Source organism: Sinocyclocheilus rhinocerous, unplaced genomic scaffold (genome assembly GCF_001515625.1).
Source record: "Sinocyclocheilus rhinocerous isolate Xijiao unplaced genomic scaffold, SAMN03320098_v1.1 scaffold853, whole genome shotgun sequence".
Lineage (NCBI taxonomy): Eukaryota > Metazoa > Chordata > Actinopteri > Cypriniformes > Cyprinidae > Sinocyclocheilus > Sinocyclocheilus rhinocerous.
Window position 1 is genome coordinate 2468255 of NW_015627738.1, and position 25544 is coordinate 2493798.

General features: G+C 36.5%; 2 protein-coding genes and 1 long non-coding RNA gene across 3 annotated transcripts in view; 1 reads left to right on the forward strand and 2 right to left on the reverse strand.

The window, feature by feature from the left end:
- Nucleotides 1-3246, reverse strand: part of LOC107733924 (melanopsin-like) — a 4779-nt gene extending 1533 nt beyond the window's left edge. Inside the window, exons 1-2 of the mRNA XM_016545779.1 lie at nt 2940-3246; nt 744-897 (exon numbers count right to left, since the gene is read on the reverse strand). Of these exons, the coding sequence (XP_016401265.1) occupies nt 744-897; nt 2940-3246 (461 nt within the window). The remainder of the gene's footprint in view (nt 1-743; nt 898-2939) is intronic.
- Nucleotides 1-16955, forward strand: part of LOC107734238 (protein transport protein Sec23A-like) — a 28137-nt gene extending 11182 nt beyond the window's left edge. Inside the window, exons 13-21 of the mRNA XM_016546148.1 lie at nt 5022-5128; nt 6012-6165; nt 6265-6342; nt 6428-6589; nt 7691-7777; nt 8183-8338; nt 16272-16398; nt 16486-16561; nt 16811-16955. Coding sequence (XP_016401634.1) covers nt 5022-5128; nt 6012-6165; nt 6265-6342; nt 6428-6589; nt 7691-7777; nt 8183-8338; nt 16272-16398; nt 16486-16561; nt 16811-16955 — 1092 coding nt within the window. The remainder of the gene's footprint in view (nt 1-5021; nt 5129-6011; nt 6166-6264; nt 6343-6427; nt 6590-7690; nt 7778-8182; nt 8339-16271; nt 16399-16485; nt 16562-16810) is intronic.
- Nucleotides 16956-18151: 1196 nt separating this feature from the next.
- The window catches only part of LOC107734390 (uncharacterized), a 9599-nt gene continuing 2206 nt past the window's right edge, over nt 18152-25544 (reverse strand). The window contains exons 2-3 of the long non-coding RNA XR_001639086.1: nt 23660-23665; nt 18152-18291 (exon numbers count right to left, since the gene is read on the reverse strand). This is a non-coding gene — a long non-coding RNA (uncharacterized LOC107734390). The remainder of the gene's footprint in view (nt 18292-23659; nt 23666-25544) is intronic.

Genomic DNA, 25544 nt, shown 5'->3' on the forward strand with positions numbered 1-25544 from the left:
GAGTGAAAAATTTAAGGGGGTCTGAATACTTTCCGTACCCACTGTATATATATATATTTATTTATTTATTTATTAGTTGTTTTTCCTTGAAATTCAACGATAAAATGGTTTATATAATCATTTAGAAAACCATAGTGAGGTCTGTAAGATTTTTTTTAAATATCTTTGAAAGCATAAGATATGTCTTGCCAAAGCTGCATTTACTTGATCAAAAATACAGAAAACAGTAATATTGTGAAATATTGTTAAAATTTTAAATGGCTGTTTAAATTTATTTTAAAATTGTATTCCTGTGATGCAAAGCTGAATTTTCAGCATCATTACTCCAGGCTTCAGTGTCACATGATCCTTCAGAAATCATTCTAATATGCTGATCAAGAAACATTTTCATCAATGTTGAAAAGAGTTGTGCTGCTGTTACACATTTTGGTGGACACAAACTGAAGTCCTTGCAAAATATGATTTTAAAGATTATTTTAAATCTGAGGTAATTCTTTCTGTTTTTCCAAGGTTGCTTTACCACCAGAGTGTGACAATATAGCAGTATAGTACATATAAAATGGTATAGGTATATAAATGGTATAGGAGAATCTCTACTGGTTGACACGTGTTTCTGTTGTCACACTGAATATATCGTCATAAAGCCCAGCCCTTTTTGCATTGTAAGAAACATGTCTGCCTTTTTACTTTAATTCCACATGATATACTTTATAAGAATCAAAATAGAGTACTTAGTTGCTTACGTTTGAGTCATGGAGTTGATCCATGGGTTAAGAGCTGAAGTGAAGAGTACAAGCGACGTGGCAACAGCCGAGGCAGGCTGCGGGCTCTCTTTTCCCGTCAGTGTCTCAAAGAAGCAGATAACGATGTATGGCAGCCAGCAAATGAGCAGGCACACTGTCAACAACACGCACAAATCACATGACGTGGTTAAATATTTTTTGAACAAGCTTATTTCATTAGCTCAAGAGGAGTATCGACGTCTGGAGGCTGTGTTGCATGTGTGATGTATTTTGCTAATTAGTTTTTCCATAATCTACCTGGACCCTTGCTGTTTTTTTCTCAGTCACCAAAAACAGAGGAATAAACATTGTACATTTAAAATAATTAGGTTGTCAATCGATTCAAATTTTAAATTGAATTGATTACATTTAGTTAAATCACAGTCAATCCACAGCAATTCATTTTGCAGTCAAATTTATTATTCTTTTGGTTAGTCGTTTGTCTACATATGCACACAGATTGATGTCTTTGGCCACTGTAATCTCGATAATTAGTTTTATTCTATACATTCTCGGATTTGCATAACCAGTAAAAAGTTTGGACCCAACTACTCATTCTTTATTATTTCCATAATGGGGAAGAAGCTGAAACTTTAAAATAGCACACATGGAAATATGGGTATTATGTTATTATTTTTAGCTTAATTTTTGAGCTTCTTCGTTGTGTAGATTCCAGCTCTGCACACCAACGTCATGTGGGTTGCTTTTAAACAGCACTGAAGTAGTGTGCAGGACACTTGTTGGCTGCTTTTCCTTCATCTCCAGTCCAACTCTTCCATTAAATAAATTAAATTTATAGTTTTTAAATGAAATTCATACATAGACAATTTATGTTTGTCTGCCAAAATTTGAAGCATTTAAGCTGAAACCTTTATTTTGAAATGTTTTAAGGTCATGAGAAACGTAAATTGAGTTACATATAGTAACAAAGTGTGTCTAAACTTTTGACTTATTGTGTGTTTTCTTTGCAATTTATAATCTTTTTATATTATTATTATAGTATTACTGTACATTACTATTCAAAAGTTTGGGGTTAGTGAGATTTGTTTTAAGAAATTAATACTTTTATTCGGCAAGGGTGCATTAAATTGACCAAAAGTGACTGTAAATGTAATGTAATGTTACAAAATATTTATATTTCAAATAAATGCTGTTCTTTTGAAAATTCTATTCATCAAAGAAACCTGAAAAAATGTATCATGGTTTCCATCAGCAGCAAATCAGCATATTAGAATGATTTCTGAAGGATCATGTGACACTTAAGACTAATAAATTCAGCTTTGCATCACAGGAATAAATGACATTTTCAAATATATTAATAGAATAATAGAAATAATATAGATAATAGAAAACAATAATATAGATAATAGAAAACAATTGTTTTCAGTTGCAATAATATATGACAATATTGCTGTTTTTACTGTATATTTGAGATTCAAGAAATTCAGCCTTGTTAAGCATTAGAGGCTTTTCAAAAACATTTTTAAAAGATCTTACCGACCCCAAACAATGATATTATATGTGGATGCTGGTGTTGCTCTGTGTGTTTGTATTGTTTGTAAGCAAGTCTCCATATGTCAGGGGAAAATGATTGTACCTAATCAAACCTAAATGATGTCAGAAAGATAATCACTTATTGAAGATCCAAAACACTGTGGCAAATCAAACATAATAAAGCGGCTTTATGCTCCCTGGTTTAATTATGCTTACCTCAGCTTTGCATCACAGGAATAAATTACATTTTCAAATATATTAATAGAATAATAGAAATAATATAGAATAATATAGATAATAGAAAACAATAATATAGATAATAGAAAACAATTGTTTTCAGTTGCAATAATATATGACAATATTGCTGTTTTTACTGTATATTTGAGATTCAAGAAATTCAGCCTTGTTAAGCATTAGAGGCTTTTCAAAAACATTTGTAAAAGATCTTACCGACCCCAAACAATGATATTATATGTGGATGCTGGTGTTGCTCTGTGTGTTTGTATTGTTTGTAAGCAAGTCTCCATATGTCAGGGGAAAATGATTGTACCTAATCAAACCTAAATGATGTCAGAAAGATAATCACTTATTGAAGATCCAAAACACTGTGGCAAATCAAACATAATAAAGCGGCTTTATGCTCCCTGGTTTAATTATGCTTACCTATGGTAGTCACCATTACTATGGAGCTTTTGAAGTAATTATTGGCTGGCACGTAGAAACAATGGTCTTGGTTGCAAACAAACGTCCCTCGTCGCACCTGGTTCCTGGCTATATACACTATATATCCATACATGGAGCACATCAGTACAATGGGAATGATGATTCCCACCACCATGAAGAGCATGTTGAAGGCAATACAGGACGGTTTGAAGCTGGGAACGCAGAGGAACTTTGTCTCGCTGTAGACGTAACTACCAAAACCAAAGAGTGGCAGAGCCGCGGTGAGGATGCTGTAGACCCACACCATTGCGAGGATGATTTTGGCCCTGTACGCTGTGAAGATCACGGGGTAGCTGAGGGCGAAGCAGATCTCCGTGAACTTGTCAACAGTCGCCCAGGTGAGCGAATGGATTGAGGCAAGCTGGAGCAACAAAAACAGAAAGGCACTGCCCTTGCAGGTGGCGCTCTTGCTGGAGTAGCTCTTGACTTGGGAAAGGCTGTTATGGATACCGAAAGGGATGGTGGAGATGCCCAACGCCAGATCACATAAGCAGAAGCTCAGTGTGAGAACCCAGGTGTCCGTTTGCAAGCTTCGGTTGAGTAACACCACCAACAGTAATACCAAGTTCCCCAACATGGAGCAGATGCTGGAACCAATCATCAATGCCGCATAAACCACCGCCGTCCACTGCATGTTTACATTTACAGACAAGAAGACAAACGCTCATTCAACAACAGAGATCGCACTGGAAGCTGTGGAAAGAAGAGGTCACGTTATCTGTGCCAAACCACCAGGGAAGGTGTTGCTGTATGGGAGGAGTGTACCTCATGCTGATCTTTAGGAGTAGAGGATCAACTGCACTTCACCAAGCACTGATCTCTTTGGGGAGCGTTAGTCAAACCCCCCCCTCCGCCTTTACTATCAGCACCTGCCTCAGCCGGTTCGAAAATGGCAAACCTGCTGCCTTGAGAGGCAAAACTATGCGAATGGCTACAATCACATGTAGTGAGGTAAATAAAGCATCTAACATTTAAAGAGCAAGTTTCTGTGGACACAGGGCGCACTGGGAGGCTGGAGCTGCTCTGCTCTACAAACACAACGCTTGAGATTCAATATCCTCTCTGTTGCGGCTGCTGCCGACTTTATGAGCCGTTTCGTACTCAAGTGTTTTTTTAGTATAATTGGCAAGAAGTATGACCCTAATGCGGTTTAATCCGTAATCATTAATTAAGGCTTCAGTGCCTTTACCCAGAGCTTAAGCCTTCCTTCCAGTTATATCAGTTATATCCTGTTACATGTGTCCTTTCATACGGGCATTAAACAGTTTTTGGATTACAGGTTTTTTGCACAAGCCATATTTGCAGTACCTTACCTGGACTTAATTGTTTAGTCAAATATAAATATTAAAACTTACTAATTACTCCACAGTTGCAGTCAGTTTATAGACATGTTGAGCATTTATGGGCCATGATTTTTACTGTAGCTTCAAATTTCAGAGAAATGTGTGCTACAGTGGAAATCCTTTCTATCCCAGTATAATGTGTAAAGACAACTACATTACTGGTCAAAAGTTTGCAATAATTACGTTTTTTTTATGTTTTTGAAAAAAGTCTCTTATGCTCACCAAGGTTGAAAATTCAGCTTTGGCAACACAGGAATAAATATTTCAAAATATATTAAAATAGAAGTGTAATAATATTGTGCAATATTACCTTGTTTTTGATCAAATAAATGCAGCCTTGGTGAGCTTAAGAGACTTCTTTCAAAAACAAAAAATCTTTATTAACTGGATGACTTCTTGAGGAGTGGGACACTGTGGCTTTACTAATGCTTCCAAAATTGTTCATTGGTTTTAGAGATCCAATGTCATGCTCAACTAATGGTGTGGCTCTGGGTGAGACTATTCCGTTTGCTAGTTTGTCCGAACAATAGCAGATTGGTGCTAGGGTGGTGGGAAGGTTTTGGAAACCTGTTTCAATGGAACCCTTTGTAATGAAATCTTTGTAATGACATTTGATGAGTTTGTCTTTAATATTGTTGAACAAAATATTGAGCAGTGTTCTGTCTTTTCTTTTCCTCAGCACAACGCTCCTATCCCACAGGGTGGACGTGGAGCCATACAGTACGTGACGCAATATCAGCATTCTAGTGGGCAGAGGCGCATCAGAGTGACCACAATTGCAAGGAAGTAAGTACTCTGTCCAACCGTTTTCAACATTGATTATATAAGAAATATTTCTTGAGCAGCAAATCAGCATATTAGAATGATTTCTGAAGGATCGTGACACTGAAGATGGTGTCACATTATTTCACATCATTAAAACAGAAAATGGTTATTTTAAATTGTATTTTTGATCAAATAAATGCTGCCTTTGTGAGCATAAGAGACTTTTATCAAAAACATTAAAATATCTTACCAACCCCAAACTTTTAGAATGGTAGTGCAAGGCTATCGTACTTTAGAACTTCTGTTCTACTGCATTTCAACCATAAATGTCACAGATTTTCTTTTGTGAGACACAAGAGCCGATAGAGTCCACAAAGTTTCCAGTTTGTCCACTAACCATCTGAGTACCCGAATACTTAGCAAAAGGAACTAGGGGAAAAATCCTTCGACACATCATCGTGATTGTAGATTGTTCTTAGCGTGACCTTAGTCTTCCTTTCATAAATGCGTTCAAGTTTGGACATCATCTTTGTACATCCTCCATTTGTTATCCTTAACAATTGCATACAGTTTCCATGACAACTCGAAGAAGACATCAAAAGATTCCACTTTTAGAACATTGCATTTGTTTGTCAGAATCAATACGCATCAAAAGTGTACATTTAGTCTTGGACAAAGCCTAATGCGCTGCTTGTAGCTTTCAAACATACTTGAAGTGTTTTAAGTGCCTGAAGGATCATTTCAGAGCTCTTTGACTCTTTGTTGTCGCTTTTTAATATACCTTTTAGATTTCTTTTTTAGCATCCAGACAGTGAAGATGAATCAATGTGAATCAGACTGATGATGCTAAGGCTTGTGTTTGAAGGTCACTGTGCTATAACGCTCTCCTCTTCCTCCTCTTCAGCTGGGCTGATGCGCAGACTCAGATCCAGAGCATCGCTGCATCTTTTGACCAGGAGGCCGCTGCCATCCTCATGGCCCGCTTGGCCGTCTATAGGGCTGAGACAGAGGAGGGCCCGGATGTTCTGCGCTGGTTGGACCGACAGCTCATCCGCTTGGTGAGTCTTTCAGCTGGGTCTTTCACTATATTACTTAGTATAATCAGTCCTTTAGTATTAGGAATGCACAATAATTTCTTTATTTTCTTTAATTTGCAGTGCCAGAAATTTGGAGATTATCATAAAGACGATCCCAACTCATTCCGCTTCTCCGAGACGTTCTCATTGTATCCTCAGGTACCTTTTGTCTCATGCTTTGAGACGACACTTAATCTCACTTTACAGCTAAGAGAAAATGAAATCTTGACATTGTTTTTGGCAGTTTATGTTCCATCTGAGGAGGTCTCCATTCCTGCAAGTGTTCAACAACAGTCCTGATGAAAGCACCTATTACAGGCACCAGTTCATGAGGCAGGACCTGACCCAGTCTCTGATAATGGTACAGCCCATCCTGTATGCGTATTCATTCAATGGACCACCAGAGGTAAACATGCAGACCTTCTCCCACTGCGCATTTAAATGTTTGCTTAGTTTGACTGACCAGTGAGGGACTTTATAGATGTAAGATACCATGATCACTAAAGAGAAATTCAGGCATGTTTTTTAACACATGAAATTTAAATTTTCCCCAAATTGTTAGAAATGTAATGTATATTAACTTTCTTTAGCCATCTCTATATTTAAAATACATTTGACATATTTTAAAATGTAATTCATTTCTGTGATGGAAAAGATGAATTTTCAGCATCATTACTATAGTCTTCAGCGTCACATGATCCTTTAAAATCTCATTCTAATATGCTGATTTGGTAATTTATTACTCTGATCAATGTTGAAAATATTTTTTTCAAGATTCTTTGATGAATAGAAAGTTCAAAAGAACAGCATTCATTTTATTTAAAACATTTTTTAATAGATTTTTTTACTTTGATCTTTTAAATACGTCCTTGCAGAATAACTGTATTAAAAAAATGACTGACCCCAAACTTTTGAAAGTTAGTGCATAGAAAGTGAAACTAGCTTAACAATTTTTATTAAATATCCGTATTCATAGATTTTTTTTAATGAGCTTAATGAATCTTTAAAATAAATCATGTGTCATGACTCGTGTTGAATCTGCACTGCAGTGTCATAATGACGGTGCACTTGATGTCCCCTGACACAACAGATTAAACGGTGTTTTGTTTAATTAGTGTGCTATGATCTTTTGTTCTTATTTTCGTTCAAGCTCATATTATTGTTGTCTTTAAACCTTTTTACAAAGGTACCATTTGTACTCATGCATGAAAGTTGTGTGTATTTTCACAATTTTTTGAGAGATAGAGGTAGAACGCAAGCAGGCAAATGGGTTGTATAAACTCTACATAATGGTCTGATGGTCTGTAGTGCTTGTTCTTCAGTAGCAGTGAGCAACTCAAACTTACGTGTGTGTATTTCTAATCTGCTTTTAATGGAGGGATTTATGTAACTTACTGTTTTCCCCTGACACTGGGACCAGAAGGGGGAAGTTCTAGGAAAAATGTTTAACAAAGCATCTAATTGACAGTGACAGTCTAATCATGGGCTTTGTTTCTTGTTGTTGTAGCCTGTGTTGCTGGACAGCAGCAGTATCTTGCCTGACCGCATCCTCCTCATGGACACCTTCTTCCAAATTGTGATTTACCATGGAGAGGTAAGATGTAAAAATCACAGCGCATGTTCTGCCTTCTGATTGCACAGTGGTTTGTTTTCCCATGTGACTGGGTAGACATTGGTTTAAATCCAAGTCTTTTTCATCTTTTCAATAATTAAGAATGCAGTCTGCTTTCTTGGTCTCGGTCTGAACTGTTCAATAATCTGCGCACATGAAATCAGAGCCAGTTTTGCACCGAAACAAGTTTAAACTTGGCTGCGTTTCAGAGGACAGACATTTTCTGATGAAACATTGGAGGTGTCTCGCTGAAGTACATGCTAAACAAATGGAGTGAGATGTTCCCTTAGAGTCACATTTACTAGCACTAGTAAACAAGATGAATTTTCAGATTTAGCATGTTGTTGGATGACTTCTGATAGATGCACTGTGTTTTCCCTCATGTAGACGGTGTCTCAGTGGCGTAAAGCCGGGTACCAGGACATGCCTGAGTATGAGAACTTCCGCCACCTGCTTCAGGCTCCTGTGGATGACGCCCAAGAGCTTCTGCACACTCGTTTCCCCATGCCACGCTACATCGACACAGAGCACGGCGGCAGTCAGGTACAGAGGACCTCAATAATTATGAGCCACTCACACTAAACTAAACAGGTTACACTGATTTAGTAGAGTTTAGTAATATTAAATGTCATCAATATTTTTATTCTTAAGTAAAGGTCATTAATATTCACTGCCCTGTATAATCTTAGTGAAATAAAGCAATAAGCCATGAGATGTTGTGCAATACGAGCTCTGTCCCAAAACCTTTCACATACATAAAAATAAAGGTTCTTTGTTGGCATTGATGGTTTCTTGAAGAACCTTTAGCATCCATGGAACCTTTCCATTGCAATGGAAAGGGTGGGGGGTTTGCAATAATAAGTGCAGTTACTAATATTATATGCAATAAAATTTTTATTTCTTGGTAATACACATTTGAAAGTAAAGCACTGAACTTGAGTTGGGAAGCATACAACATTTACTTTTATTAACAACAGTAACATGTAAAATCTAATTTTTAAATGGAAAATTTATATATATACTGCTTTTATTAAATGTACAATTATTCTTCTATAGTATACTGAACTGATCAACTTGAATGATTATAAAAGGAGTTGTGTGATTCAGTCGCAAATTGAAGAACATTTTTCAAGGCACTTTGTGACTTTTCTTTCTGCATACACACAAAAAAGTGCAAAACTTTGACAATCTGATTTCTTGATGATTTGTTATTTTATAATAGTGATTTTATAATCTCAATATATAAAGCAAAAAAATGAAAATGAATGACTAATAAGCCATTAAGTGCTCCTCTGCTGCCATCTACTGGTTAGAGTGCATCTACTGGTTAGAGTGGTAATTCGACATCTTTTTTTAAGTGTTTTGAAGTGTTTGTTTACCAAAAAGTATATTTTGGTAATCCCATTAAAAAAAACTTAAACTGGATCATTTTTAGAGCTTTAAAGTAGAGACCTGCACTCCCGCGGGAGTACCGCGGGACCCGCGGGACCCAACGCAACAGGGTGCGGCGCAGGACAACTCTTGATGGGCGAGTGCGGGTGCGGGCGGGAAGAGACTCGTGTGTGTGTGTGTGCGGGATTGCTGGGATGTTGTGGAGCTTAGGAGATGTTACAGAACCATTTCATGTAAATTTCTTCAGTGTACTGAAAACAATCTATATAGATTACTTTTTTGCGGGCGGGAGCGGGATAAAACATGAATGGTGCGGGCGGGAGCGGGACCAGATAAGATATATTTTTGCAGGAGCGGGTGGGCGTGGGACAGAATCTTGCGGGAATGGGCGGGAGCGGGACTGAAAAATCCGTCCCGCGCAGGTCTCTACTTTAAAGTGCTGTAAACAGTTGTGTAAAATACTTGAAAGTCATTGAAAAGTGCTTGAACTTCTCTCAAAAGGTTGTACAAATCCTGAAATGAATAATTTAATAACATTTGACTGTCTGCCATAACATCATGGTTATAAGTTATCCTGACTACTTCTGGTTTTCTACGTCAGCGCTGTTTGATCTGTTTAAAACAGAGAATTCTGTGCAGAATTTGAATGCTTTTCACTAGATCACGCAGAAACCATTCATTCTGCGGCGAGTTGAAACACTTCTCACTGGATCTCGCAGCACTGTGCAGTAACAGTGTCGCGAGATCAACACTGGTTCCCGAGTAAACTGAGCTCGGACCAGTTTGCTTGTGCTGCACTACAAGTAGCTCAAACAAGTAGCGCGGCTTCGTTATGCTTTTGTTTCATTCGCCGTTTGATGTTTCCCATATGCAACAGAAATGGCAGCGCTTATCAAGATTTGATATTTGTCAATACTTTTAGGTATTTAATTAAATGTATTAAAAACAGACACTAATAACAGATATTTATCTCATTTTTACTAATATCGCTGGATTCCGATTGCCCTCTCAATGTCAGATTTTAGTCAGCACTACGCTTCTGCCTACTTTTTGGCATAGCCTTCACATTGGGAATGTACCAGTGATGCCTTAAATTGCTGTTTAGGTAGGCAGCTCAGTGTCAGCTCAAGTTTTGGAACAGAACAGTAAAAATCACAGTACCATGGTGGATTGTTTCTTTTTCTTTTTTTTTAATGGAATAGCAACAACAGATGCCAATTTTCAACAAACAGTTCAATTGGTTAATTGTAATAATAAAAATAAAGTAAAATGAAAACACACACACACACACACACAAAAGGAATTCTTCTGCCAAGTAATATAGTTCATTAGCTTGGCTGAGGTTTATGGTTACCAAGCAGCATAACAAATCAAAGATCATTCTGTGTGTTGCAGCCAACATTTAAGTGCACTTGGCTCGTGAATATGGATGTCAACTGATGTGCGTTCACAGATGTCTGTGTGTATATAGATCATCTGAAAAAGCTGGCAGTGTCCAGTGCTGCCTGAGAGCCTCAGTCTTTTTCTCAGTAACACACAGCCAGCAGGGTCACATTGGCACTGCCCTAAGTTTTCCCCATTCATATCATGCATATATTGAACCTAGATCTTTGAAAAGAGAGATTGAGTCAATCGTGAAAGGAAATGTCATTCTTTAATGATTAATTATGAAAAAAAGGTAAACACTATATGTTGAGTATACATCAGGACAAGATATTTGTTACTGTTTTAATCAGAATGAATTTCTTTTGCTATGTGAGTGAAGTAGCAACATAATAAAAAAAAAAAAGTTCACACAAAAATTATAATTCATTAATTATGTACTCGCCCTCATGCTATTCCAAACCCATAAGCTGATTTTTTTTTGGAACCTGGACACAAACTGAAATTATGATGTAGACAAAAATAGTCCATATGCTTTATATCCAAGTCTTCTGAAGCCATACATTAGCTTTCAGTCATTTCAGTTTTTTTTTTTGTCGTTATTCAGTCATTTAGTCATTATTAGCCCACATTTGTCTCCAAAATTTAAACAAAAAATGGCACATTGCAGTAGTTTGCTATACAAACTGCTTTTATGTACCATTTATGATTTAGTCTAAGATGTTATTTGATTATAGGAGAGTTTAAAGTACTATGTACTAGGAGAGTAAATGTACTATTAAAGGTCATTAATATCCATTATTCAAAAGTAAAGGTCATTAATATTCACTGACCTGTATAATCTTAGTTAAATTAAGCAATAAGCCACGAGATGCCAATGCTGTTGTTGATTGCTTCTGCACACCATTTTTGAATGCACTAGACATGAATTATCTTAAATTTCCTTGTACAAAGCTATTGTATGGCTTCAGGAAACCTGGCATGTAGTGCAAATGTCTTATTGATTACTTTTATTATGCTTTTTCTCTATATGGCAAAAACCACAAAAATTCTTCAAAAGCTATCACTTTGTGTTTTACGGACAAAAATGCCAGCATATGGGTTTGGAACAACATGAGGGCGAGTTAATAATAATGACTGAACATTCATTTTTTGCCTGAAATGTTGCTTCGAATCTGATGTTTATGTGTATGAAGCTCTGTGATGAGACTTATGTTGAAAGGAGGGAGGAAACTCGCTGGTTTTAGCACACCTGCAGCAGATACTTTTGTTTGCCTAGTCGAGGAAGGTGAAAGCAGTGCCAATGTAGCCAATTAAGCATGAGAGCTCGAATGCCGCCTCTTGCCAACAGCGCAGAACAATGGCTTATTTTTAGACCCTGTGCGCATCTCTCGTCTCGTTGCCGTTGATGGTTTGTGTTTCAGCGCAGGGTTGAATGCCCCGTTCCAAACACAGACTTGCAGAATTTGTAAGCTGCCTTTCTGTCTGTAGCTCTGATATTTATGAGCCATTTCTAGCAGTATTGTATGTTTTGTTTCTAATAAAACTGGCTTCGTGATATCCCAGCTGGCCTGCAGTGTTCACATTTTGGAGACTGAAAACCAATCTTTCTGTCACTCTTGCCTTTCAAGTCGGCATCCTGTGAGTCTCAAAGGACACGGAAGCCGACTGTGTGTTGTTAAAAGAAGAGTTGAAAACACTGCCATAATTTTTTTCAGCCTCATGTCATTCCAAACTGCATGACTTACTTAAGAGGTTTTGCATCATCTCTGAGCTGTTCTTTTCCATACAGGCTTTGATCGACACGAGGGTCGAAATATTCCTTTAACAGAGCGCAACTATTGCGTGTTCCACAAGTGAGAGTTTGGGCTGGTGTGTAAAATAATTCATAGTCACGATAGCATGGTCCAACACAAAGATTCAGGGATTTCCTTCAAAAATAATTACTTAGTTTACACCAGGGGTACCCAAACTCGGTCCTGGAGAGCCGGTGTCCTGCAGAGTTTAGCTCCAACTTGCCTCAACACACCTGCTGGGAAGTTCCTAGTATGCCTAGTAAGAGCTTGATTAGCTGGTTCAGGTGTGTTTAATTGGGGTTGGAGCTAAACTCTGTGGGACACCGGCCCTCCAGGACCGAGTTTGGACACCCCTGGTTTACACCATTTCTGTGATGGTTTACACCATTTCTGTGGTTGTTTTCACTGATGGCCACACGGGAGCAGCAATTAACTGAGAGCACGGTTCAACTGTGATAATTGGAGAAGTCAAACCTCCTTTGAAATGCTGTATGTAAATGATACAGCATTTACAGCAGTCGATCTTACAGCAGTCGATCTAGATATTTCACATCCAAGTTTTATGGAAAGACAATTACAGAGTGTTCATTATTTCAGAACACACCATGTTATTCCCAGGTAAATTTCTCATCCGGCTCCCTATCCATACTTTTATGGATCACCCTTTCAAATTGGCATGCCTGGGTTTTCATGCTGATTAAATTAATAAATTCAACACTTCATTAGGCAGGTATGAAAAGGATATTACTTTCACGCCCTGGGCACAGTGTAATGTATCATCTATATTCTGATTCTATAATGCATGCTAAAACACTTTTCATACTAATTTCAGCTCAATGGCTGTGAAAGCCTGTAACTACACCTGTAAATTCTTCCTATAGCCATTGATTATTTTTTTCCTTATGCATTTGTTTTCTTCATATATCCCATCTATTATTTTCTTAAACTTGCCTCCCAATCTCCCATTTTCAAAATTTAATACCATTAAAAATTGAAGAACTGTGTCTAAAGAACATGCATTACATGTTGATTTGGAGATGATTACTTGGATAGCATGACTTTGTGGACTCTTATTGCAATTGCAACATTCAAATCAATGTGTATGTGAGAGCTGTGAAGTATATCTCATTCTTCCAGTGAAGAATAGTCATTTTGTAGCAACAAGAACCCAAATCTTGTTGGCAGGAGAGTCATGATGCATTTTACATGCACTGCAGAATGCAAGCATTGAGAGTTGAAACAAAGCATATTGTCAAAGACAATATTCCCAAACTGTATTGCTGTGGTTCCATAACAATCTGATCAATTTCACTGACTTAATCTTAGAAAACAATCTTTTACTTAGATCGTTGCCAAGGGGCAGAAAAGTATTAAATCTCAAGCTTGTTAAGACAAATTAAGACGTGTCTATATCAAAACCACATCTGGAGTGTTGTTAAACCCACTGTCTTATAACATCCTCCAGAGAGGTTGGGAATTATCTTATCGCTTGCCAGAAAGTCTCCATTAATTATTGAATGAGATCTGCTGCATTTTGGTGCAAAACATGTACTTTAATTATGCATTAGATTTGATAAGCAATTTCTCCATGACTCGTTGGATGAAATTCAATGCTACAGATTTTGGGTCAATGTGTTTCACTTTTCCAATTCATTAGCCATGATGGATCCAGCTAATTAACCCACACAGTGCTGGCCTCTCACAGATGGGTGGAAAATCACTCATTACAGTAAATGAAGGTACGACCTTGCTGATTGAAATTCTCAAAATATCTCTCCCTAGATGGAGTGTGTTTGCTGAATTAACAGACTCACCGCAGCCTCGTTCAGGCGCATTTGAACACAAACCTCACATCACATCCATCACGAGCAATGGACTGAAATACCTGCCTACATGAATCATCTCAGATTTTTTTCAGCAGTTTTGTCTTTAGATAAAATAATCAGCTCTTTCAAACAGCTTTTAAAGGGGCAGCTATTTTGTCCTTGTAATCAGGCAACTGTTTGTCTGTTAAGTGCGTTGCTGTAGAGTCTGTATTGAATAGGCTGTACACAAGAGGATGACGACATCAGTACAGTAATGTCACAAAATAGAGTAACGGAGAGTATCTGTGCATCACAAATGGTTTCAGAGGACATTCTGAACCAGTCATACTACACACTGACAAGGATAAAGTGCTTTCTGAGGGATTCTTTGAAAAAAATTTTTTTAGAGCATCACTGCAATATGCCCAGTGAATCAGTGAAATTTAAGGTAAAGAAGAATTGTATTGTTTATTACTAAAATCTGTTTTGGCTGTTTTTTCTTTTTCTTTTTACCTTTATAATGTGCTGTGACAACCACCTTAAAAACACAGGTGGTAAAGCAAAAGCCAAAGGAGTTCATCACAAAATTCCTAATGTACATACAGTAACTGATAAGAAAAATGAAGTTATTTCATTGAAAAACCATAAAATGTGAGTATCTATATATCTGTCTATCTATCTATCTATCTATCTATCTATCTGTCTGTCTGTCTGTCTCTCTATCTATCTGTCTGTCTGTCTGTCTGTCTGTCTGTCTGAAAACAGGACAACTTTAATAGCCTACAATATGTAAGTACAAACAAATTTACCACAAACGCCTCAGAGGTTACCTTTTACTCAAAACAGAAGCCTTAATGAATATCAACACGTACATACTATATTAAAGGGGTCATATGCTGGATGCATTAGGATGCTGCTAAAAAGAACATTATTTTGTGTATTTGGTGTAATGAAATGTTTTTATGCGGTTTAAGGTTCAAAAAACACATTATTTTCCACATACTGTACATTATTGTTTCTCCTCTATGCCCCGCCTTTCTGAAACGCGTCGATTTTTACAAAACTCATCGGTCTGAAAAAGCGAGGTGAGCTGCTCTCTCTGTGTGTGTGAAACAAAGCGACGGCGAGTCGTGTGCCTTCACAGTAGAGTTTACGGGACGTTAAATACAGGTGCGTTGCACATCCATTCAGATGAACTGAAAAACAGCACAGATCGCTTGGCGGAGAGTTGGCGGAGAGTGAAACTCTGATGCACTCAGTCAGAGAGAGTGAGTGTTCGGCGAATGAAAATATATCTGAGCTAAACTTATACTTAGTATGACCCCTTTAAAAAGAAAAAATTTAAACATGCCTGCATTTTAACTTTGAGCGCTGGAATGTGTTATTCGAAGATTTTAAATTACAGGTATTTAATGTGATAAAACCAGTCCAATTTCATGTATAGCAATGAATTGCGGTTAATGTTACCATGCCAACCCCGCATCTCAGGTTATTTTTTTGCCATATAATTATCTGAGAGAATTTAATCCGGCATTGACAGCCAAGACTGTCACTTCGAGGACAAAAAGCTAAATTTATATTCCAATACTGTTTGTCGTCAGAGAGTTAAACACAATTAACTTAGCATTTGCTGGTATAGTCACCCGGGGTCAAATATTCGCCTGTGAAATTTGGCTGACACTAAGTTTCAGCTTTACGTGACCACAATATCAAATTATATATATATATATATTATGGAAATGTCATTATTACCGTGTATGCAATATGAGGCTGTAATCTGATAGTTGTAATATATGAATATTTGCCACTTCTATTCATAGCTTCTGCCACAAGTTTTTCATTTGTGAATGATAATACTGTTTCCTGCTGGCAACTGTGTTCAATAAGATGAATTATGACAGGTGAAATATAATTGCATCATTATGTAGAGAAGCCATTACTTTACAGTTATAGTTGCCCTTTAATAGCTGACACATATGTAAATTCATATTTGCTGTATGTTTCTTTGTCTTGTGTTGCCAAGTAACTAAATGGCCATTAATTTGAGTACACTGCATTTGCTTTAGTCTACTGCACATCTGTGATTCTCATAAATCTCAGCACACAATCTCAGAGGATGGTATGCACATTCAGGGCCTGTACACAAATGACTGCACCTCTAAACACCCCTCTGTCAGGCTCCTGAAGTTTGCGGGCGACACCATAGCCATCGGCCTCATCCAGGACGGTGAGGAGTCTGCTTACAGACAAGAGGTCGAGCAGCTGGCTGTCTGGTGCAGTCACAACAACCTGGAGCTCAACACGCTCAAAACAGTGGAGATGATTGTGAACTTCAGGAGAATCATCAGGACATATTGGTGCCCCTGTGCCAAGAACTTTACACCTCCAGAGTGAGGAAAAGGGCTGATAAAATCACTCTGGACCCCACACACCCAGCACACTTCTTCTTTGAACTGTTGCCCTCTTTGAATAAGTTATTACTTCGCAAACATTAAAAAAGTATGTTCTGTATAGTATAAATGAAATCCGGATTCATCATGGTGTTATTGTCATGTGACCTACCAATTTCAGCTGCGTTGCTTCACTGCTTTTCACAAATCCTCCTTTGTGGTCTCATGGGAGGTAATATGTGATTTCAGATGCAGCCCTTGTCGTCGTAAACCTGTAAGGAAAATCATGAGTGAGATCGCCTTAATATCTCAGTTGTTTCTAGCCATGGAATTCAATGGAAAGAAACTTGAGGTCTCTTCTCCCGAGAAAAAGATCTCAGTCATCTCTCATTGAGCTTCAGAAGAGACCTCAACAATGTCTCAAACTGTGCTCAGCTTTGCCACAATCTCAATATGAGCTAATTTACTGTATATTTCTAATATTCATAATTTTTCTACCAAATGATGTGAAATTTACAATCCACATATATTTTATAGCTCCATACTCTTACTGTATTGTCTCATTCGTCTACTTCAGTAAATAAATAAAAAATTATTTTAATGTTTAAAAATGTATATATTCATTTTAAAGTAATAAAAATCACTTTTTTAATAATTTAAACTCATAAAATACCTGTTAAATTGGCAAACCTATGAAACAGAATCCAAATATTTGTCATCTTGGAATTCATCTTATTTGAGTTGATTTTTCCTTTCATGGCAGCTTGAAATGTGACTAAATTTAGTTCAGTATTTTTTGATTAGCCACCAGGTACTAATATGTCATATCTACATCAACACTCACACAACCTGCAAGTAATAACACGGATCTAATGCTGTGCTTTTGTCAAGAGTACATGTGTGTGTGTGCTGTTAATAATTTATGTTGCCATATGGAGTGCTGCAAGCTAAAAGTGTTTTTATCTATATCTGTACCTGCGGTGGTGATTACTTTGACTGAACAGCAAATAATCTCCTGATATAAAGATGACGCCTGCGGGGGATTGATTTAAGGGTTGCAACAAAAAGGAACTACGTTCAATAAAGATGCTGCCTTCCATGATTTCCAAGGATGTGAAGGTGTTATTTCATCAAGAACCTTTTAAACAAAACCCTTGTACTGTGTTCAGAATACAATACTAGCATTTTTTAATAGTAGCAGTATGTGAAGTAGTAAACTATGCAGCAGATAGCAGTTTGCTAAAATTGTTGACACATGCATGTTTAATTAATCAGAAAAAAAAGAGTTATTTAGTATTTTGATGAAATTTTGTGCAAAAATGTATTTACATTTGACAGTCTGATTGCATAAATGCTGGTAAAAATCACAGTTGATATTGCTTTTGGCTTACTCACTACACAGTCATTCAAGCCTTGTATTGTATTAGCATATTATAGAAGATGATTGCAGTTATTTTTGGAGAGCTCTTTAAGCAACACACCCCAGGTGAATAGGGTAAAAAATATATATAACTGTACCTCCACAGTCGAATGATTCTTGATGACCTTTTGATGACTAATGATGACTTTTTTCTCCATTTCTCTCACCAATGGATTTATGCTTCCTTTCCACTGTCGCCTTTGGCTTGCTTAGTTGGGGACACTTTATTTCTGGCAATACTGTCAACTTGATTGCATAGATACAATTTTAACTGAATGGAGCTGGATGATGACAACACTGAATCGATGAACTGATAAAAAAAATAAACACACTATTTTCCTGTTTAACACTGTAAAGCTGCTTTGACGCAATATGTATTGTATGAAGCGTTATTTAAACAAAGGTGACTTGACTTGATTCAGAGGGTTTTACAGAAGGGATTTTGGATCTCTCTATTTATTGCTCCATAAATCAGAAAATACTGTCAACAGCCATTAAAAAATACATTTGCACCATGTTTTAGGAATAAAATGTATAAAAACAGGTATATATGAACAAACTCCTGTGTAAAAAAAACTTCAGAATATAGATAGGAATAAAACTATAAGAGTGCTACTGTAAGTCCTACTGAAGCGGAAATTTCTGGTTCAGTGCAGGAGAAAAAAAATAGTTTTAAGAAAACAGCCTTTAAAAAAATTGTATTTGAAATCTACAGACACAAATATAGACAGAGGTAAATATAAATATCCAAATATAAATAGTTTTCTTTACACTAGACTTAAGAAAAGACATGTTATGGAAGCAAAAAAGCCCAAAACTAGTGTCTTGCCTTGAAACATGAAATACACTTGTGTTTTTTTCTCATCTACTCTAGAGATGTTCTTATAGCGGGTGGAGAGCCCATAAAGCAAAGATGGCAGAATCTAGGTTGTATAGTTTTGGGGTTGTAAGAGCCAATGGCTATTGAAACATTTGCAGTGGATGCCCAGCATACCGCAGGAATAGTATAAGATTTTCCAAACATGCCATGCACACAGTAGCATGTTTAGGCATTACTATTGTTTACTATTGTCGAGTGTACGAGTGTTTACTATTGTCATTTTGCATTATTGACACACTATTTGCCTATTTAATACTGTAAAGTTGCTTTGACACAATCTGTATTGTTAAAAGCGCTACATAAATAAAGGTGACTTGACTTGACTTGACATAACGCAAACCACGCAATTGCATGGGGCCCTGTGGTCCAGGGGGGCCCCCGCGGAATGCGATTTCTGCCGAGGGGGGCATATTCTGGATGTGCCTGCCAGTCTCTATCACGAGCTGTCACTAAAGCAGGTGATTAGACAGAATTGCTTTTCCACACTGTCTGAGAGCTTTTTAAATGCATAGAGAATCGTCACACTTTTAAAGGTCAGCGGCAGCCGGCCCTTCAGTGTGACACTCAGAGGGGAAGATTTGTCATTGGGGAATAAAAAGTTAATCTGCCACATTGCTTGCTTTTTTGAGTGCATATTGGGCTGTCAAAAATCAAATGCCTTTCTAATGAGTTCCTTTTCATTGAGACGTAGAAGTCGGATTGTTACGACCCAGATGGGACACAACACGAGAAGATTAAAGAAAACAAAAAATTCTCAGATTTTGTGAATCATAACACCAACTGAGTAGTGAAACAGGACTCCAATAAATAAAAATCAAGAGAATAAAACCAAATTAGAAGAAGAGGACATAAACAAAGTGGTAAAATTGTATTACTGCAGAGAGGAGAAGATAATAAATTAAAAAGAGAAATTACAGTTAATTATAAAACGGATAGTTCCGGTCCTTGATTCTGATTGGTTGAGCCAAGTTGTTTACATTTGTGTGTTGCTCGGCAACCACTTTGTTGGAACCACAACCGCTTCTGAGGAACTACATTGTTTAGCGGAAGAATAATGTTTTTATTAATATCATTACACTTTATTTGCTCTGTTTTATTTTGTGAAACCTTACTACGTATATGGAATAACCGTTTTATAAAAGCAATAAGCCCCGTGAAGCCGCGGTTTACAGTGAATTTATAACAGCTTCTTGGGGATTATTGCTTTACTCTATCGCAAACAGCCTGACAGCAAATAACAACACAAACATCCAGGCTTTATATTCCCCCAGCACAGCTGCTAATAATGATCACCACATTAGTCTGAATGAGGCAGGAAAAGGGCCACGTCAAAGAGGAACTGGAGATCAACAGCCAATCAACCCTCACTACTACTACTCAAACTGATTTAGAGTCAGGTGTGCGTTAACCAGAAACCATTCAAAGGTTTTTTGTTTTGTTTTGTTTATTATAAAAAATTAATATCTTTATCGAGCAAAAGTTTCAGGTAAGCAAGATATTTACTTATTTAAAAATAAATACCTTTATACACATCAAATTAATCAAAAAGGACAATAATGACATTTATAATGTCACACAAAATTTCTATTTTAAATAAATGCTGTTCTTTTGAACATATTGGAATGATATCTAAAGGATCGTGTGACACTGAAGACTGGAGTAATGGCTGCTGAAAATTCAGCTTTGCATCACAGAAATAAATTGTATTTTAAGATATATTCAAATAGAAAACAGTTATTTGAAGTTGTAATATTATTTCACAATAAATGCAGCCTTGGCGAGCATAAAAGTCTTCTTGCAAAAATAATAAAAAGTCCAGACCCCAAACTTTTGAACAGTAGTGTACCTATAAATATAAATAATTGTTATATTAAAATAAATGTTTGGGTACTAAATGGCATGCTGGCGATAACCACATAATCATTTCGACTTGTAAAGAAACCAAAACAAAACAACAACATTTTTTATATAAGAACAAACTTAAAATGTAAGTCTATGGGGCAGGACATTTCAGAGGGTCTAAAAGCAGAAATGCATTGCTAGTATTTTGTGAAAGCACTTATATTAATTCCTCTGTACAAAAATAAGCATAATTCGAGCTTTAAAGTCAAAATCATCCTTTTAGTGGTGGAACTACTGTTCTAGGTGGATGAACTTCTGGTTATGAGTTACTTTAGCGGCTTGACAGGCATAAAAAAAAGTTAGTGATTTTATCACATTTTAGCATGAAAAAAAGTTACTATATTTTTGAAACATTTTAAAGTCTCTTCTATTGCAATGTTTTGCTTCATAGACTTGCACTGCAAGTGCATTATGGTAAATTTTTGCTTGTTTTTGACTAAATGAAATACAAGTCCAAATCATTTTGCTTTGTATTCAACATGCCACAAGCTTAATAATTTTATAAAAATAGTCATTTAAAAGCAGTGTTAGCTTTATACTAAGTGCCTACACTGGCTGTTTTTAAATGACAGCACATGTGAAGGCCTCTCGGCAGGGTTTTCTGACATTAGACCGAGTTAATGATGTGTGAACTGTCAGTGATTGTGCCCTGTAGTCCAGCAGCGCTGCTCTCTCACCATCCTTTAACAGTAGTAGGTCATTTTAATCACAAGATGTGGCGCTCGACTAATAGCCTCACATTTCAAACGCCACACAGGAATACGCTTAGACAGCTTTATATAGATTCACAGTCTGCCAGTGCGCTCCAACACCCAGCACAGCGCTGAACAGTTGTGTGTTTTTTGACTTAAACACGCACCATACTCTAAAAATAGACCTTGACTTCATTTCTCTAATAAGCATATGCGTTTACACTTGGCTGGTGGAACAGCAGTGAATTAGAGGTCTTTTTGGAGTAATATCTTTATGGTGTCTGTTGGGTAATGATAGGGTGGTGTGTTTTGCTCTGCTGAAGCTAAATGCCTCTGATGTCTACTCTTCATGTTGATGATTACCAGTCATTTTGGCTCACTTCCATTTTCAGCTCTAACTACCATGGGACCATAACACTGTAACCATTAATGGATTTTTTTTAATGAAAAGATGTTTATTATTTGAAAAGATACATATTACGCATTCCATTCTATCACATCCACTAGTAGATAACACACTTTAAAACATTAGCTCTGCACAGTCTAAAATCACATACATATTCTCTCTAGATTTCCAATGAGCAGTTCTTTCTCAAATCATAATATATAGGGAATACTGGGGCTAGTTGTCACAAAGGCATATAATATCATTATCAGAATAATAATATAAATATAAATATGAACGTTTGTGAAGTATACATTGCAATACAACATTGCTGTTATTGTTAAACTATTAAAAATCATTTTTATTAATTGAAATAAAGCTGAAATAAAATAAAAATAAAAATATTAGATGAAAAACTTAAAGAAAAGAAAATCTCAAATAACCAAATGTTAGTTGAAGTACTAAAATGACTAAAACTAAAACTCAAATAAAAATAAATTAATATAACTCTTCATTACAAGTGTTAAAAAATGCAATATAGGCTATTAAACATTTATTTATTCTTTTTTATGCCATTAACCATAGTTTTGACCGACATAAATTGAAATTAAATTAATTTTAGAAACTGACATCATAAAATGCAGTGCAATTTCAGTATTATTTATATAATGTTTTAGTGTTTATTCATATTTGGCATTAGCATTAATTTTATCTAAAGTTTTAGTAATTATGTTTTGTGCTTTTGTCATTTTTATTACTTTTATAAAAAAATATTTCATATAGGCCTACATGTGTGTGTTCACATTTTGACAACTTACTCTATATAATGTGACAACATACCCCTTTATAGTGAACTACATATAATATATAGTATACTATATATAGTTCATACTATATAATGAACTATAACTGAACAGTTTATAATAGTGCAAATTACAGCTTTTTATTACGGGGAAAATAGCTTTTTATAGTCCAACTTCAAGGTACGAAACTGACTCTCAAAAATCACCTCTCTACAAAAATGCATTACATTAAAAAATGTGAACGCAAATAGTCTCAGTCTCCACTTTTTTAAATGAAAGAGGAAGTTTTTTATGTTGCTGTTGAAAGGTGTGTTTTTGTAGCGCCCGAGCCTGAGGGAAACTATGAAGCTCACGCAGCTCTGAAGTCTTTCCGTAAACCACAAATTAATCAACGCTGCATTAATCTGCGCTCCCAGCACTCAGTGTTACAGTCGCTACTCGTGATGAGGTTTTACTCTCTCCTCTTGGAAGTAAGCCAGAGAAGGAAATGTGTCCTTCCTCAAACTGGCAGCAGCAGCTTGTTGTAAGAGCTGCAAGAGGAATTTTACATAACGTGCCAATCAGATTGGGAGAATATGAAGTTTCCTTTGGGCAGATATGACAGACTCTCTCCTGTCTCTGCTATAAGAGATGGGCAGGACAATGTTGTCACTTCCTTTAATTTCAGAATGTTTTGCAGCAGGAACATCAATCACTTGGGACTCAATGACACATAGTGCTGGAATTCTCAGCGTTTGATTTGTCCATAATCCTTCCCAACAGACAGTGGAAAGGCTCTATGGAGTCTGTGTGCTGAGAGCTAATACATTATTCATGACATTGCCCTTAAAGCGGGAGAAATTAATAGAGCATGACATGAAGTTTACACTAAAGGTTGAAGTTAATTTGTTTTGTGGTGTCCCAGGTGGTTTCTCCATTGCTGTTGTTGATCCAGCTAGTTGAAATTAAAGTTTGATCCATGGAAACCCAAAGGGCAATGCATTCTGTAATCAAGGCATGAATATTTACCCCCCAACCTGGCTCTGTAAGAGCAATTATTTATTTCTATTGGACTCTAGGGATCGTAGAACAATATCTAAGCACATCCAAGTTGGAAATGAGCAACAGGAATTGGACAACTGCCAACTTATATAATGGGGATCATATCACTGATAATGAAAAAAACAATAACGAGTTAAGACACGTGTCACAATGAAACATTATATGATGCATGAATTTGAACGATGTAACCACTAAAATTCTTTTAAGCCAACTCTTAAAAGAATAGTTAATTCCAAAATGAAAATTGTGTCATTATTTTTTGTTATAAAGGTAATTATTAAATTAAATTAAATTTAAATTAAAGGTAATTTTTAAAGCAGATCTTTTCTATACAAGTTACCATTCATATCATTACATAGTGTTACAAAAATGACAAAAACACACCATAAAAGTAGTCCATACGACTTGGTTTCTATAATTCATCTCTTCTGAATTGTGTGAAAAAGATAATAAAATTTCAAGTTATCAAGTTATCCTGAAAAAACACATACAAACACACATAATAAAATTACTAAAAATTAAACTAAATTTACAAAAAAAAAATACCAGCTATTAAAATGTTAACTTTAAAAAAATATTAGCTTTTAGGAAATTGACAATTAATGAAACTGCATAAATGTAAAAGGTCAACAGAAATTGTAATTAACAGAATTAGAAAATATTAATTTTTTAATTCAGATGTTACCCACACGCATCACATTTTTAGTTTACCTGACAAAACAGATTTTTTATTCCAAATTAAAAGAAAGAAACGAAAGATTAATGCATGCAGTGTAGTTTAAGAGCACACCGCAGGCAGATCAGAACATCGTTCGAGTGTGTGCTGTTATCATCGGTTAATACATCACCTCCACCTTTTCTGTCTGTTGCCATAGTAAACCCATTCTTCCATCAACCAAAACACACGCATAACAGAGACCCTTTCCACTTTTACCGCGAGCTTCAGCCGTCTCTATGGCAATGCCTGTTAGAAGGCACCTTTGATACTCTGAGTTATGTGCAGCGACTGCACGAAACAATGGCTGTGTTTAACATTCTAATCAGCAGAAATGGAGCATTGAGCAGTCACAAAGACAGCTCCCATATCTCATGCAAACACAAAGCCTCAGCAAACACTGCAGCGTAAACTCCTGATTTAACTTACTGACACCGTCTGCACAGACAAGAGAGACAGAAAATACTGCAGCATCTCATCTGCCTTTTTTTTATTATATATATATATATATATATATGCTTGTCAAAACAGGAAGACAAAATCTATCTATATAGATAGATTATTGGAGTACATTTTACAGGGAAATACTATTTTAGTTTTTCTATCTCAAAATTTCTCATATAATGCATATAATGTTACTTGCTGTTTTCTTTGTGAAATTTACTAGCAATTTCTCAGTGAGAACTGTTTCTACAACAACTCATTTTTTTCAGTTAATAAATAGATTTATATAGGTTTCATTATAGGTTTACCACCTCCATCTGTCAGTGGATCACAAGCTTCCTGACAGACAGGCAGCAGCTAGTGAGGTTGGGGAAACTCACATCCAGGACCCTCACTATCAGTACTGGCGCCCCCCAGGGATGCGTTCTCTCCCCACTTCTCTTCTCCCTCTGTCAAGCTCCTGAAGTTTGCAGACAACACTACAGTCATCGGCCTCATCAAGGACGGAGACGAGTCTGCTTACAGACAGGAGGTTAAGGAGCTGGCTTTCTGGTGCAGTCTTAAAGGGGTCATATGATGCGATTTAAATTTTTCCTTTCTCTTTGGAGTGTTACAAGCCCTTGGTGCATAAAGAAGATCTGTAAAGTTGCAACGACTAAAGTCTCAAATCCAAAGAGATATTCTTTATAAAAGTTAAGAGT